This window comes from Hemiscyllium ocellatum, chromosome 10 (genome assembly GCF_020745735.1).
Source record: "Hemiscyllium ocellatum isolate sHemOce1 chromosome 10, sHemOce1.pat.X.cur, whole genome shotgun sequence".
NCBI lineage: Eukaryota > Metazoa > Chordata > Chondrichthyes > Orectolobiformes > Hemiscylliidae > Hemiscyllium > Hemiscyllium ocellatum.
Window position 1 is genome coordinate 50,088,833 of NC_083410.1, and position 16,706 is coordinate 50,105,538.

Here is a 16,706-nt window from a genome sequence, read left to right on the forward strand (position 1 = left end):
TTGTCTGTTAAAATATTCTCTCCTTCTTTTGGTAGAAATTTGGGGCTGAACTTTACCAAAAATCAGCTAACACAATATCAACACACATAAACATTGGTAATAAATTTAAAAGGGAGAATGTCTAGGTAAGACAGGAAGAGTAAAGGTTTGCTATTCAACAGTCCTTCCAATCCTGAGGTGTTAGATTCTTAACTTGAGGCCACAGTTTTTTTTAGTGGTTAACCTGTATCATTAGCAGAATCTGTAGATCGCTTTTAGTTTACAGTGAATAGTCATTTTCCTAATTTGATATTTCATCAGAGGCTGTATTCCGAGGTGATGAGAGAAACATGCAGGAAGAAAGAGAGTTCCAGCTCTGGTTGTCACAATTCAGTATTTCCTTTTCCCTGCTTCTTGAAATAGCTGTTGAAACATATAGTGTGCAATCCAGAGTCCAGCTCCACTATCTTTCCAAGCTGGCTAACTGAACACTGAGAGCATGGATACTCTGCCAAAAGAATTAAACAAATAACATATCAAGAAATACTACTGTTGGCTTGTTAGCTACCCTATTTTATTCAAACACAAAATATCACAAAACATATGCAAACTTAGCCATATACTTGTCTTCATTAAAATTTGCCTCTGTGCTTAGAGGAAGTTTGAGAAAGTGTTTTAGTAATCACAACCAAACAGCAACACCCCTCACTCCCAATGTGTGTGGAGGCACTCTGTTTGGAGGTTATTTTTATCTGTTTATTGCCCTGAAACTCACATTAATAATTCATAGCAATATTCCCCACAAGTTGCTCCCAATATGTATATGCTTTTCCTATCATCTACAGTCCTTATGACAATTGCAGGCACCAGTGAGGCAAGTGATGTTGCAAATGTGAGATGTAAAGCAGAAGAGAATAAGTGAAATTTAAATGAAATTATATGAGGTGAGTTGCCAGAGGAGGACAATATATTCTAGATGTGTCTGAAAGAGTTAGTATTGAGGAAATGTCAGAAGCAACATCCATTATGATGCCATCATGGATTTAAGGGCAAAACAGCTGGGAACCTTGAAGGGATGAGACCAAAGATCTAGTCCTCCTCAAAGTCTCTATCAATGTCCATCATTTCAATGTTGCTAACAAGCAGTAAAATACATCTTGTTAACTGTGTGTTTCCTCTGGATGCCCTGGTTTCCTCCCACAATCCAAAGATGTGCAGGTTGGGTGTATTGGCCATGCTAAATTGCCCATTGTTTCCAGAGATGTGGAGGTTAGATGGATTAGTCATGGGAAACACAGAGTTATGGAGACAGGGTCGGGCTGGGTCTTTCTGGGGGATTGGTGTGGACACGATGAACTGAATAGCCTGCTTCCACACTGTTGGGATTCTATGATTTATAGCAAGCTAAATATTTAATCACATTGGAAAGATGTAGCATCAGTTTTAATATTGCTAGAAACGCTTATTTCATTTATGGGCCAAAAAGAATAACAAACCGGTAATGCTAGAGAAAACAATTTCAGAGATACAAATTATAAACTAAATCAGAAGCTGAACAAGTTATGCATTTCTATGCAAAATTAAGAATATAGGTTATGGTCTTATAGGTTGCCAAGAGTTAAAAAAAAGCAAGATATACTTTTGAAGAGATACTCCTTGATACAGGTTTACTACATGCTCAGAATTTTGAAAACACAAGATTTAAAGAAGCATTCAGTTTCAAGGGGAATACTTAGATGATCTCCACAAACCAGAGGAGAAATGTGGCTATTGTGACTTCAAGTCAAAATGCATATTGATCAGAATTGTTGTCGGAAACACTCTTAAGTCCTTGACAAATTCTTTGCAGTCCAAAGACATAAATTTACAGACAGCCGTTCTGATTGCAAGTGAAGCAAAAGCATTACAGATTAATCCTAGAATGAGAGCAACCTCAGCTCAGGATCCATTCACTTCTCAAGGTATAAAACCACGAATAACGTACATGAGAAACCAGTACAGTGAGCAGAATATGCAGCAGACACTGAAGCCCTTGTCATTATTGCAGAGTAAAAAATCCAAAACATTGCCCAGCTGTTAAAAGTGAATGTTATTTTGTAGGTCACTTTCAGAAAACGTGCAGAAGTAACTCCCAGTTTCAGAAAAGTAAGACATCCAATCACTACCCACATAAAGAGGTTAATGAGATAAAAGAATCCACAACAGACACAAAAACCTCAAGTATTGCTATAGGAAATAGATGATCTAGATCTTATATTTTGGCAAACTGATATTTATGGTCATTCTTTAAATTTCAAATTTGAGACTAGGGCAGTATTAATCACTGTCTACAGCAGAATACAGTGCAACTATATGGTCCAGAACAATAGCACTTAAGATTAAAGGTATGCAACAAGTAATTCACCATGATTTAGCATGTCAAAGAGCAAAAACCTATACATATTATAAAGTCGGGAATTTGTACTCTTGAGTAAGAGGCTATACCGTAACTTCCAATCTTGTTCAAAAGATGGTAAACATTAAACAGCAGAATCTAAGAAGTTCCTTTAACCAGAAATACCTTATTATTTGAAGAGTTGGGAAAATTGAATACTGAGTACAGCATTACATTGAAGAAAGATGCAAAAACCCTCATCTCTATACTTCCTAGATGAGTCTATATCACACAAAATTATATTAATAGGAGCCATTCTCTGAGTTAGAAAACAAACAGAGTGGTATTAGAGGCATAGTTACTTTACCCAAGCCTAAAACCACTATTGAAATTTTACATAGCTCAATGACGCATTGGCAAGAGAGATCCACAACCTTTTGGTTGACGATGGTTTAGTTAAATCTAAAAGTAGAGTTTTCATGAAACTCAATGCAAATAGTTACCTGGCAAGTGCCATTGGATGAGCGATCAAGATTGCTTACTGTATTTTCGGAGACTTTGTTTCAACAGTTTGTAAACACTACTAAAAAAGATACAAAATCAAGATTTCTTCTTATGCATTCATCAGGACTAGGATGCAAGAAACAAAATGTGAAAAACAATATTGATTTGAATAAAGTGAGAAAAAGGTCCTTATTGTTTGGACCATTGTTGTCATACAGACACACAGGAATGTGCAACCTTAGTTAGCTGGGGAAAAAACTCCGACTCAAATTCTGATTAGTCAGGGTGTTGCCATGGAGAACACAGCAGGGATTGGCAGTCTCCATAATCCTTTATTCAATGAGAAAGATGTGGTGTATAGATGAATTCCTTTTGCCAACAAAGAACAGGGCCTTGATAATTTGTATATGTAGCTTCTAGCATTTTCAATCGAAGCACACTGCAAGCGCAGATTTAATTTTGTTCAGCAGTCAAGAAATTAAGAGGTAGAAGATCAGTATATGGAGATTGAGATGCTAGAAAAAGGAAAAAAATGGATATCCTTTACTTGGGATCAAGAATTGCATAATACAAGAAATCAGACATTACAAAGGCTCATGAAGATTTTTATTTACTGGAAAACTATATGACCACCTGTTTCAAGAATGGGATTTTGAAATTGGTATAAACACCTCTTGGTACTAGAATGTGGGAATATCTAGGATTATTAGAAGCAGAAGGGACAACTACAATGTGGACTTAATGACCTACATTACACTATATTGCATTTTCCAAATATGTAATACTAAACTCATGAACATAATAGAAAGTTTAGGCAAACTACAATAACTTAGAAGTTGGCTGACAAATAGAACAACCGTTTCTTCAAACACGTACTTTGAATCAACAGGATAAAGATATTTTACTTTGTATTGTGTCCAAGTTGAACGAAATTCTTCGAATTTGATTCCTTTGTTAAACTTTGCAATTTCCTTATATTGAAGACAATGGATTCCTTCTGCAATTTGTGTTAGTTTAGCCTTCCTTTATGATCTCTGGCATACCTATTTTTGTGAAGTAAACAGGATACTAATATTTGGCTCCAAAAAGTGAACATTATAGCTAAAGAACCAAGTGGTTTGGTTATCAACTATTCTAGTCTAGAATTGTCCTCATGAATTTAAGGAATGTCTCCTGTATTAAACACAATGTACTATTAGCTGATATTTTAGGTATGAGTGTAATAGAGTCACAAAATGTTGTTAAAAGATATACAGAGGACTAAGGTCCCACATCACACATGAAGAAGGAATTTTGCGACAACTACACAAATGATTCATCCACTTCACAAACATACTGGCCCAGAGCTTCTAATTAGAGTCAGAAATGCTATTCCTGACCCTGATTGGAAAAAAGACTATAAGTTTACCTTTGGAGGAGTTTTCTGTGTGAATTTCTTGGCATGGGCCTTCTCAGCTGAAGCAATCTAAACCAGGCCAAGAATCAATGCAGCCAGCAGCACAATTAATTGGTGCTGAATCTACATCCTGTTTTTTCCACTGGCTGCTGTATTTTAAGGTTGAAAGGTTATGAAGACACATTACAGGTGCTGTAAGAAGGTATGGGCATAAAGGTGGAATATGGGGTGTAGATGATGCCAACTGGATGAAGGGTTAGTTGGCAGGCAAGTGGGAGGGGTAGGATGCCAGGTAGGTTAGGTCCTGTTAGGTGGGTATTCATCATGTAAAGATTTGTCAAGGGTACAGATGCAAGGTAGCTGAGTCTGAGTTAAAGGGACAGATAAGTCAATGAGTGCTTAAAGTTTGGTCAGGGTGGGCTGGTCATGGGAATCAGTGGAGTGTTTGAAGATTTGGGTTAGGTTGGCACTGGTAAGAAGGTTGAGTTGTAGGGTCAGATTGAGTTTGGAAGAGTGTGGATGTTGAGACCAGGAATGGAAGTCTTTCAAGTGCCCACAGGAGAATTTGAGATATTACTCAGATCTAATTGTTGAGGAACAAAATGCACATATGTCCTGGAACATAACAGCTGTATCATAAAACTATGAAACCACATAATGTCCTAGATTATTTACATATGTTTTAATGTATGATAGCAAGCCAATATCAAAATGTTGTGATTACGTCTAATGTATGGAATGAGTTGCCAGAGGAAGTGATGGAGGCTGCTGCAATTACAGCATTTAAAAGGCAACTGGATGGGTATATGAATAGGAAGGGTTTAGAGGGATATGGGCCAAGTGCCGGAAAATGGGACTAGCTTAATTTAGGATATCTGGTCGGCATTGACAAGTTAGACCAAAGGGTCAGTTTTCGTGCTGTACATCTCTATGACTCTAATCCAGTTTTGTTCAGTTCAACACTGCCCGAGTCAGTAGTTCAAATTCAGAAGGAAAATTGGAGTTGGGATAAAGGAAGTTTTAGAGGACCCAGAAGTTCTGAATTTACTCTCCGAACTCTGATGCACAGAATCAAGAAAATTCCTGACTTTCCAAGCTTGACTCAGGAGAAACTTCTCCAAGTGGTTGAAATCTCATTCTGAAGGGTGAGGGGTGTGTTGGAGGTGTCAGTCAGCTCTGGATATGGAAGGGAGGCCAGTTGTGAGTAGTGAGACTCTGGCAGCATTTAAAAGGAGGGCCAGTGAGCAGTTTCAACAGAGAAGCAGGAGGTGGCTGCACATGTTTCTGTTGTTTGAAGGAGATGTCAATTCACAGTTGGGTGAGCCCTCTCTGTAACAGTTGGTGAACTGATTGCTGGCACTGAAAGGGATGGCCCATAATTGGGTTAGAAGATATCGTCATTACTGTTGCCTATTCACATTGGAATGAAGGAGCACAATCCACCAGGTTAAGGCTGAAAAAGCTTCATAAGAGACATTCAATTGGGAGAGTGGCAGGGGTCCAGTATCGTGGTGTTGGGATTTGAGGTCCCATCTAGGTAGAGGGTTGGGAGTCGGGTTAGGTGGACACTGTCAGGGATCCAAGGTGGATGAGATGGAGTCAAGGGTTGTATCAGGGTGAAGGATTTGATCCTGTGGTGGTTGTAGGGATAAATGGTGAGTCAGTGGAGTGGTCAGTTTTCTAGCTATCTAGGAGTTAGAGGAGGTTTTCAACCTTTCCTGCTTAATTACTAAGCTACGTTAATTGGAACTTTCTGAAGTCTCTGAGTTGAGGACTTTTACAGAGGGCTCTAGATGCTAGAAGGTTTCACCTTCCAGTCCAGAAGGTAAAACCAGTAAAATGTGTGAATGATACATACTGGTTTGACCCATCTTGTGTATTCCCAATGGAGCTCCAGTAGGACCAGTGGATTCATTTCCAAGTATTATCGTAATGTTTACTTCTTCTTTCCTCAGAGGGAGGTGGGGGCAATATTCCCAAGGAAGCAACTGGAGATTACACATGGTCTCAACAAGGAACTTCCGTCTATACTGTTACAACCACAACCACTGTCTTATCTAAAGTTCTGGGCCAAATAACCCTTTACAAAAGAGATTCTTATCATATTTTTGGAAGAAATATTGGGTTAAAATGGTGGAATGTACATTGCAACATTCAAGCAAAACAAAGTCAATAAAACAGGAGAACTGCATGGCTCTTTAAGATAGTTCAAAATGCAAGTGTAAAGCATGAGGAACTTCCGTCATTGTGGATCCATAAATTCTCCTTTTACATTGCTCCACACTTTCGTAGACAAGAGTTTTCTTGAGGATTTTAATAATGAAAGTGAAGAAAGAATTGTACTTATGTAGCACATTACATGACTTGAGAAATCTCAAAGTAGTTCATAGCTAAAGGAATTCTTTTGAAGTGTTACAATTTTTTTTAGTGTTGGGAAATACCATAGTTGATTTGTGCACAGAGAAATGTGAGAGAAAGCAACAATATAAATGACACAGCCTGCTTTAGCTATGTTGGTCGATGTTTAAATATTAACCAGGATAACTCACTTGCATCCCAACTTGATTCAATGTCTCATATGAAAAACAACTTTTCTAATAGTATAGCACTCCCTTCAGTACTACACTGAAGTGTCAGTCTAGATTATAAATGCTGAAGTCTCTGCAGTGTTGCCATTGAATGTGGTTGATGACCATAATGTATTTGATATTATACAAACTAGCTTTAATCAGCTATAAAGGACAATTTGTTTTTGAAGCATGATTTTTGAGTCAACCCATGTATTCAAGTTCACTGGGCTACAAGCCAACAAGGTTGACATTTTTGTCTTTTTTTATGCAGCTGTGGATACTATCAGTGAGGTATCTGTATGAAAATAAATTTACAAAACACAGCCTGTCCAAAGAAACTAAGTTTAATTTTCACACTTCCTGAAACTTATTATGCCAACCAAATTGCTCAAATTAAACTATAAAGGTTATATTATATTGTCCTATTAATTAGTAATCTGTCAGAATTCATTCTTTCCTTAGCAAATATCTTTACTTACTTAAAATGCTACAGGTATGATCCAATTAATATTTCAAGGGCCATATTCCAGTTGGGAACATTTGCCACTTTGATTCACTACCATCTACCCATCCAAATAAAAAAAGGTTGAAAATGCACAACCATGATGGTCATTATACAGAAAATCTAAAATAAAGTGAAGAGCCAACAATAAAGGTAACATCAATAAGAAAACAATGATCAAGTTCCCTGAGCTTGGATTAATAAATAGCTAAGTATTCCATGAAAATGAAAATACTGAGTGACGAAATGAGTTTTTAGTTTAAAAGTAAAGTCGCTATAGTCTTACCGGGCTAGACAGCTGGTCTCTCATTAGAGAGAGACGATTGGTAGTGGTTTAATCTGAGGGTCACCACCACTCAGGCAGGGGGGTGGAGTTGAGAAGGACAGTCCTTCATGGTAACCTCAGCTGATGCAGGAATTGAACTCACACTTTGCATCACTCAGCATTGCAAAGTAGCTATCCAGCAAACTGAGCTAATTAACTCTCTGGCAAACTGACCTTACCGACTTCCTAATGTGAAAGGATTAGAGCAAAAGACTGTGCTGTGAGCATTCAGTGAAGCACAGAGGTAATGTAGGTACCAGTAGTAAGAAGTGCAAGAGACTGTAGAACTAGAATTTGGAAAAGAGTGTTTCCACAGAAAACTGTCAGGATAGCATTAACAATGTCAAGAGAGGGGAATAAAGACTGAAGGGTAAAGAGACCATTGGCAATGAGATGACAAGCATGGTTTTTTTTTACCTTGAGCATGACTGGAGGAGAGTAAAACAACCATTCACAATGCTAAAAGCACATATGTATAAATACAGAGGGAATGTTCCTTTTTAAGGGTTAAAAAGACAACATATTCAAACTTTGTAGATTCACGTCAAAGCCTAGAAATTCTTGAAGACAAAAAAAGTCTCATCTTGAATCAATTAATAAAAAAGCCTTCAGTGAAAGTATGACAAATATGCACACATTTCTACCTGGATACTTATTCAGTTTTATAATTACAAATAAATAAATAGAATATTTCAGGATCCAGAGTTGATCATCTCACTTTAAGTTGTCAGTGTTAAGGTATTCAGCTGGTCAACTTCACTTTTAAGTAGTATAGTTGGACTAAATAACACATTTGATTTTCAAAATAAACACTTAATAAAGACAATGCATATGTACATAAATTAGATAATCATTATGCAAAAATTATATTATAAAAATAGTCAAACCCCAATGGAAAAACAGCTCTTCTTCCCTTCCCACTTCCCCTTCAACAACAATAGAATCATAACTTCCTTACTTTTAAACACTATGCTTGCACTTATAAAGCTCAGGATCTCATGTGCCTTTTTAATCACTTCCTCAATCGGTCCTATCACTTTCAACAATTTTGCATTTCCAACTCAATTTCTCTATTCTTGCATCCCCCTTTAAAACGCTACCCGTTAGTTTATATAGCTCACCTTATTCTTTCTAATTGTATCACCATACCTCTGCATTACACTTAATCTGCCTCATGTTTGCCCTTTCTACTTGTTTGTGTTCTTTGGAAGCCTACCACAATATTCCCACGTTTGGTGTCATCTGCAGATTTTGAAATAAGCCCATGTGCACTGAAATCAAGTTTATTATATTCCAAAGCCATGGTTTTAGCTTCACTGCATATCTTTGCCCAGGCTGAAATATAACTGTTCCATTACTCTCAGTTTACTGTCATTCAGCCAACTTTATATCTATGCTATAAATGCCCTCGTGATTCCTCGAGTTTCAAACTTACTGGCATCAAATACTAGAGGCTGTCAGCCTTATAATGCATTCTTGGCTGATAGATCAGAAGTCAGGTGACATTGTGGGCTGCTGTTGGCAAGCTGCTGTATCCACATATCATCATTGTGGCATTTGCCAGCCCACAACAAGAGATGTTATTTGCCGATCATTAGCCCATATCTACCAGGTGCAAAAAATCAATGTCTGGAGTCTTCATGTCACGCTTGTACACATTCTTAATACAGGTGTCTCACTGGCCTCTGGTTCCACTTACTTTGTCATGCAAGACATCTTTGTATATGCATCCATCTTCAATCCTGTGAATGTGTCTGAGCCAGAGAAGTTTCAATTGCTTGAACACTGTCAACATATTGGGAAATTGAACCTTCAGAGGACAGCCTCATTTATGAGTTTGTCCTTCCATGAGCTGTCAGGATGCACTGAAGATAGTCAAGGTAAAAATTGTTGTTCTTCCTTTTCTGATGTCTGTAATTTGTCCATTTTTCACAACCATAAAACAATGTGCTGAGAACACAGGCCTCAAAAATGGCATCCTCATCCTAAGAATCAATTTGCTATGGTTCCATGCACGTTGCTTGATTCAGACAATGCCGGAAACTGATTTCCCTATACATGTATTCTGCGCTACATAAAGACACAGATTGCCTGTCACTGTGCAACCAAGCAACAGAATTTGCTAGTCACTCTAAGTGGGGCATTACTTAGTGTGATCAAGGATGAATGTATAACACCTGTCCCTGATGGTTATAGGAAGGCAAAAAAGTAGCAGGCATTCCATTAGTCTTTATAATTTAGTTTCCATGTGCGTAATATTATTGAGGCATATCAACTTAGAGACGCAGTAGTGATCAAGATGTGCTGTATTTTTTATTCACTTTTAGCCGGGATAGATTGCATAGTTTACCATCTGACCATTATATAGGTTGTTATCTACTGAGCTGCTGTTATTCCAGGACAAGTCAGATCCAACACAGGAATCCAGTTTAATAGATCATTATGCTATTTGTTATGGTTTAACAAAAGTAGTTGCTCTCTTTGAAACATAAGCATGCAATGCTGCAGATTTTGCTTTAAAAACAACAAAATTGAAATTTATTATAAAAAGAATGTAGATAAAATGGAATAATTCAAACTTTCTACTTATAAATGCAAATAGTTTTAAATGTACAGTAAAATTTAAACCTAAAACATTCTTTTATAAATTGAAAAGAAACAAAGTGCTTCTGCACGATCCTCAACACAACACCCCTGGCACAGTTCCTAAAACATGACTTTTGTAACACTCATGCCATAGTCACTAACTTTAACACCTCGGTATATTTAAGACACTTGTGATTTCAACTTTTACACTGGAGATACAACAGCATCTTCTGGAAGTTACCACACATCGGAGCTTCACTGTACTCAGCTTTGAAAACCACTTCTAGCCTAGGACCAACACTAACTTTTCACTGAGGTAATCTAATTTATTAAATCTATTATTCCTTTTTCAGGAGTCCAGCTTTGTATAGCCAGTTGTGGGTGTCTCACTTCAGCTAAAAAAAAAACAGGATTCCACAACACTAACAAACATTCGAGGCTCCATTACTTACCACACTTGGTTGCAAACACTAATCAAAAGTTCATTAGTGGATTAAACGCTTGTACATTACAATAAAAGCAAAATACTGTAGATGCTGAAAACCTGAAAAGACGACAGAAAATGCTGAAGAATCTCAGCAGATCTGACAGAATTTCGGAGAGACAAACAGTATTAACATTTCAAGTTTAGTATGACTCTTCTTCGACATCAAGTAGTCATACGTGACTCGAAACGTTAACTCTGTTTCTCTCTCTACAAATGCTGGGAGATCTGATAAGTTTATTCAGTATTTTTGGTTTTCATTCGCTCTATAGCCAGGCTTCAAAATATTTCTCAGTCGCCATGGTTACAGAAATACTGTACAAGTTAATTAACTTGAAAAACCCACGTCACCAACTCAAAACCTGAAATTGAAATTTACAGTGACTAATATAAAAAAAACATACATTTAAATGCCACAGTTTACATCACCAGGTAAATTCTGGTCATACCTACAAGGAAACAAATGTCAGGAGCATGGAGAAGAAAATACCAATAGAAAGAATGAAGATGCATCAAAAAGTATAATGATTAAAATTTTCCTGAAGAATGTCTATAGGTCCATTTAAAAAATAAGTTTGCGCGGAAAAATGTCAAATTCCACCAACACAATTTCCCTTTTCTACACATTATTTTTTATTCACTGTACTAGGTGTACTTCACGTATAGATAAACCATAGGTTTCAGCTTTCACAAAAAAATCTGAAAATTGCAGAATGTCATACAAAAAATGAACAAATATTCTAAAAGTTCAAGTAAAAATGCAAGTTAACTTAAGATACCATGGAACAGCACTTCTTAGTTATAGACATTTATTCCAGGTTAATTTGCCGTCAATCATGTTCTCAGGATACAAAAGTCAAGCAGAGCTCCCTCCCTTAGTCACTGCTAGAAATGTTTTTGAAATTTCATTGTCAAGTTTATCAAGACTCAAACGTTTGCCTGTATGAGTTTGAATCACTTGTTTTCATCGACCTTTCACAGCATTCAATGCAAATGAGGTGAAAAAAAACTTGTTCAATTTAATGGACATGAAAAGTTAAAGCACAGATTCAAAGTATAATCAAGCATAATTCTTATGAGCACATACATAAAAACATGGCGTGAAGGCTGAAATTGTAGGAATTGAATGCCTTCTTTGATTTAGTGTTACATTTCCATCAATGATCTGTATTTGGTTAGGACACAGTTTCCCTTTTCTCATTCTTCCTTCAGCACACAGTATTCAAATAAAGACAAATCTGTTAGGCTTCAGCTCATCTTTTTCTAAAAGATTTCATTATAGAGATTGAATGCTATAAGTTTATGTTGTGTTACAAAATAATTTTGCTTTCAAAAAGAAGAGATTGAAGCATAACTTCCATAATCTTCACAAAATTTTACCTGGTAATTCATGACTTATAACAATAATTACTAATTATGGAGGATTCCCCAGAGACACTTTGATGCAGCATTTTAAACTCTACAGTCAGATAACACATTTGCAAACCTTATTCCCTAATTATATTAATAGAATGTTGTCATGATGTGCCTTCCCCTGCATTTTCTCATTACCTTGGAATGTATAATTTTTGTGAACATTGTCAGAACATGAAATTCTATCCAACAGGACAATTTTTTGAGAGATCAAATTATCGGAGTTATTTTAATAGGTTTTCCAAGGGCTGTGTGGTAAAACATTGAGAAACATCCTGAAAAATGCCGGTCTTGTTTCTGCTCTTTAATGTAAATTTTGCAAAATCATACATTCATATCTCAAAGTGACCTTTATATCTCTAACTGAAAGATTTCCTGCATCCATTTTTGAAGGGGTTTTCCCTGAGCTATCCATACTTCGCTTCAATGACAAAGTTCCTGCGATTATCAGACCCTGTGTTTCATATTTTGAAATACCACTGATGTACTTCTTCCTTACATTGCAGAGTTCAGGAACTGAAGGAGTTCAGCTCGATTTCGGTCTCTCTGTAGGATTAAAGAAATTTATGGGTTTCAATAGATTGAATGCATGTCATAACAAAAAGACAGTTCACACAGACTGGAGAATGTTGAGCATTGAGTGCCTGAGCTACTGTTGCATTTTCTTGGATACAGGCTCCCAGTCAGAAAGCAAGTTCCAATCCAACACTAAATTTAAAATTGCAATAATCAATTTTTAAATAAAGCTCAAATGCTGAAAATCCAGAAAAATAGGCACTAAAATATTGGAAATGAAAGTTGATCAATATTTGAGAATGAACGAATGGTTGATGCTTCTGAAATGTTAACCTTATTTTCTCTGTCAGATACAGGCCAACTGCTTTGTACTTTCTATTTTTAGTTGACATTTGCTCAGCAATACAATGTGCCCTGGTACATTCTACACATTTGCAAAGTTCAAAAAAGAATCAGTTTTCTTTCATTCTATTCCCAATTTTTAAGATTATTTTATGAGAAATTTAGCAGCCTCCAACACAGAGTATATGTAACAAATATTACACAAAATTTCAGTAACTAAAACTGTCAGCTGAGCAATTCAACTCTTTTGCTCATAATGTGACAAGTAATATTAATTTTTAACATTAATAATTGACCATTGGATCAATAACCTCAAGGGATTTCTTTTACATTCATTGCAATTTTACCATACCATTATGTGTTGCAACCTGGATGGCAGGGAAAGATTAAAAAGGCTGTGAAATCACACAAGTCATGAACTTTAATTGCAGTGTTGTGTAAGGACAGGATACAAAAGTCAAGCAGAGCTCCCTCCCTTAGTCACTGCTAGAAAGTGTGCATATAAGGCAATCAGCTGATAAGAACAAAGTTCTATGCAATAATTGAAATCTCCTTATTGCATAACCTTCAGATAGATCAAACAAAGGATGCTACTTAATTCTGGTACTGTATCAGAGGGTGACAAGCGCTTTTGAACCTTTTGAACCGCAGCAAAAATGTCACCTTCAGAAGAAGTGCTGAAGAAATTTAAATTAAATAAGTTAAGTTATGTGCAAACTGTTGGAAAGTCAAGAGTTTAAAGCCTTGCGAAACCTTTATAGGAAACAGAAACTATTTCAAGTTGGGGTATAGTAGAAATTTTGGAAGTGGGTTCAATTGTGCAATTTTTAAAGTGTTGTGAGATGACAGAGGACCATGATTCAGCACTGAAAATGCACAACCTCCTCAGGGCGGAGGTGTAAATCACGATTTTGCAGTCAGTCAGTACTTTTTATTTTACTTTCATCTTTCAATTTGATACATCACAGAAATTATAACAGTGCACATATATAATGTTTCCCTATTAAGTTCATGTGCTCTTGAAATAAACAAGTCCACATACCTCTTTATCACCTTTGGTTTTCTTAACTTTCATTTTTATTTTCTTTCCTGTAATCATGCTGTAGCCATCACTTTTGCCCCTGTCTTTCAGGAACTGCAATTAGAATGATATTTTGTTAATACAAATGCACAGAACAAATAAAACACAATGTAGTGATCACCACCTTGTGATCAAAGATGGAACTGCTAACTGATGGAATTCTTCCTTTTTGAATGAGACACTGAATAAATTCTAAACAGAGATTTAAACATTTTTTTCTAACTGGAAGGAAAAGGATTTCCTGAACTTCTGAAACACTTTCTAAAGGACATGAAGTGGTGAGATAAGTCTTTATTTTTGTAATGAGTGAGGCATTTGTCACAGCTCACAACATCATATGACTCAGTTACAAAGCTGTGGACGCGTAAGCAACAAGCAAAACCTATTAAGCATTCTATGCACTGAACTGCTGCTAGAACACATTTGTTTCACAGTATATAGATGTTGCCAGGCTTTTATAACACCCAGCATCGTCAAAAGACTTAAATTTGTCAAAACATACATTTTACGAGAAAAACATGAAGTGGAGAGTCATAACAAGAATATGTTTTTGAAATACCACACAGAACCTGTCAAGTTTTTAAAAACAGCAAACATCAATTAGTTAGACTATCCACATGTTTTGTTAATCTGTACAATGCAATTTTAATTTATTAAAGTGATGAGAACAATTGCACACTAACAAATCCAAAAACGTTGATAGCTGTGCTCTTCCTGCTTCTCACTCCTTCTGATTTGAGTTTGTATTTTAGATACAGTGCAATAATAAGAATACTTTGTTCTCTAGAAAGAAGGCAAAGTATGTGAGTAAATGACTTGCCTGTGAAAAAGATGATTTCCTGATAGCTCTGCTTCCTTTGCCCTCATAGATCAAGATTATAGATCATGAAGCCAATCCTTAAGGTACCATCCTTTTCTCTGTTATAAGAAAGCTATTTCCTGACATACTCTCAGCAGATGAGGAACACTTCTACGAAAGACAAGAGCAAAGTAACCTCACCTCTGATGGATCAGATACTGATGCTCAACATATTTTTGCCTAGCCTATAGATATAATTGTCTGCTATATGCGATGTATATTGATTGGAAAAATATTTGAAATAAAAGAGGGGACCAGTCTGAACATCATTCAATACTTTCATGGCTGACCTTCTGTTCCAATTTCCATTCCTCCATCCCTAGATTTCTTTAGCATCTAAAAAAAACTATCAATGTTAATCTTGAATATACTCAATGTCTGCATGTCTATAGTCCCCAGTGTAGAGAATTCCAAATATTTATAACCCTTTGACTGAACAAATTCTCCTCATTGCAGTAATAAATATCCAGTACCTTGTCTAAAGTCCCCTTGTCCTGGAGTCTTTGTATGTGGATGAGGAAGCATGGGGGCAGGGAGGTGCTGATGGCTACAAGCAATGTTTAATGACTCTGACCTGCTCCAAGAAACTGTTCTCATTTCCTTTTTGCTGAAGGTTTGCCCAAAGTTGAGGAAATCAAGTGAAACTCTGTAAACTGCAATATTGCTTAAGTGAAAGGTTTCTGTTTCATTTAAATATTTATATTGCCAACCTCTCTTATGGAAGCAGGTTGGCTGCCCACTCCTTGTCACTGCCACTAGTTCCCCCATCTTTAAACTTAGCAGTAAGTGGATTAGGTTAAGATTCAGATTTTTAAAAATTTTAACATGTGAACCAGTCCTAACCCACATATTTTGGGTGTTAAAATTCAGCATAAAAAGACCACCTGAAGGTTGCCATTTTTACTATGAGTATTGGCTGCAATTTCAGAGAATTATGCTTGGAATGATTTAGATTAGATTACTTACACTGTGGAAACAGGCCCTTCGGGCCAACAAGTCCACACCGACCCGCCGAAGCGCAACCCACCCATAGCCCTACATTTACCCCTTACCTAACAAGAAGGGCAATTTAGCATGGCCAATTCACCTGACCTGCACATCTTTGGACTGTGGGAGGAAACCGGAGCACCCGGAGGAAACCCACGCAGACACGGGGAGAACGTGCAAACTCCACACAGTCAGTCGCCTGAGTCGGGAATTGAACCCGGGTCTCAGGCGCTGTGAGACAGCAGTGCCACCGTGCCGCCAAACTGGTGGAATCAAACTTTCTCCATCTCTGATTTTCCTCTCTTACAATAATTCCATGTTTCTGGGTCCTCAATTGCCTGTCTGCACCTATTTGTGGTTGGCTTCATGGTTCTCCTGAATAATTGCTGAACTGAAACCACTAACAAAGGTACTCGACTAATAAAGAAATCACCATTATAATCACTATGAGATTTGTAAATGTCACATGATCAAAAGTCAAGGTATATTAACATTGGATGTGAAGAAGGCTACAGTTTTTGCCTTGTTTTCTGAAAGGCAGGATGGAGGAGCATGTTTACAATACTGTAGCAATGTATGATATCAGCAAATTAGGGAGCAAGATTGAAAAGAACTGCAATAATATTCATCTGAGTGATATTTATAATGAATAATATATCTTCTGAAAATCCCTTTAGGACCCAAGCTCACACTTAACGAACACAAAGAAAACACAAGTCTCCTTTTTGCTAATTTCTAAGAGCCCGGAAAAAGAAGACAGCCTCAGTTCAATTTGCCAGCATAACCAC

The 16,706-nt window shown here is 36.8% G+C and overlaps 1 protein-coding gene across 1 annotated transcript in view; it reads right to left on the reverse strand.

The window, feature by feature from the left end:
• Positions 1–11,719: 11,719 nt before the first annotated feature.
• si:ch211-22i13.2 (uncharacterized protein LOC553945 homolog) overlaps positions 11,720–16,706 on the reverse strand; it is a 28,879-nt gene continuing 23,892 nt past the window's right edge. The window contains exons 6-7 of the mRNA XM_060830912.1: positions 14,034–14,126; positions 11,720–12,679 (exon numbers count right to left, since the gene is read on the reverse strand). Of these exons, the coding sequence (XP_060686895.1) occupies positions 12,629–12,679; positions 14,034–14,126 (144 nt within the window). The 3' untranslated portion in view covers positions 11,720–12,628. The remainder of the gene's footprint in view (positions 12,680–14,033; positions 14,127–16,706) is intronic.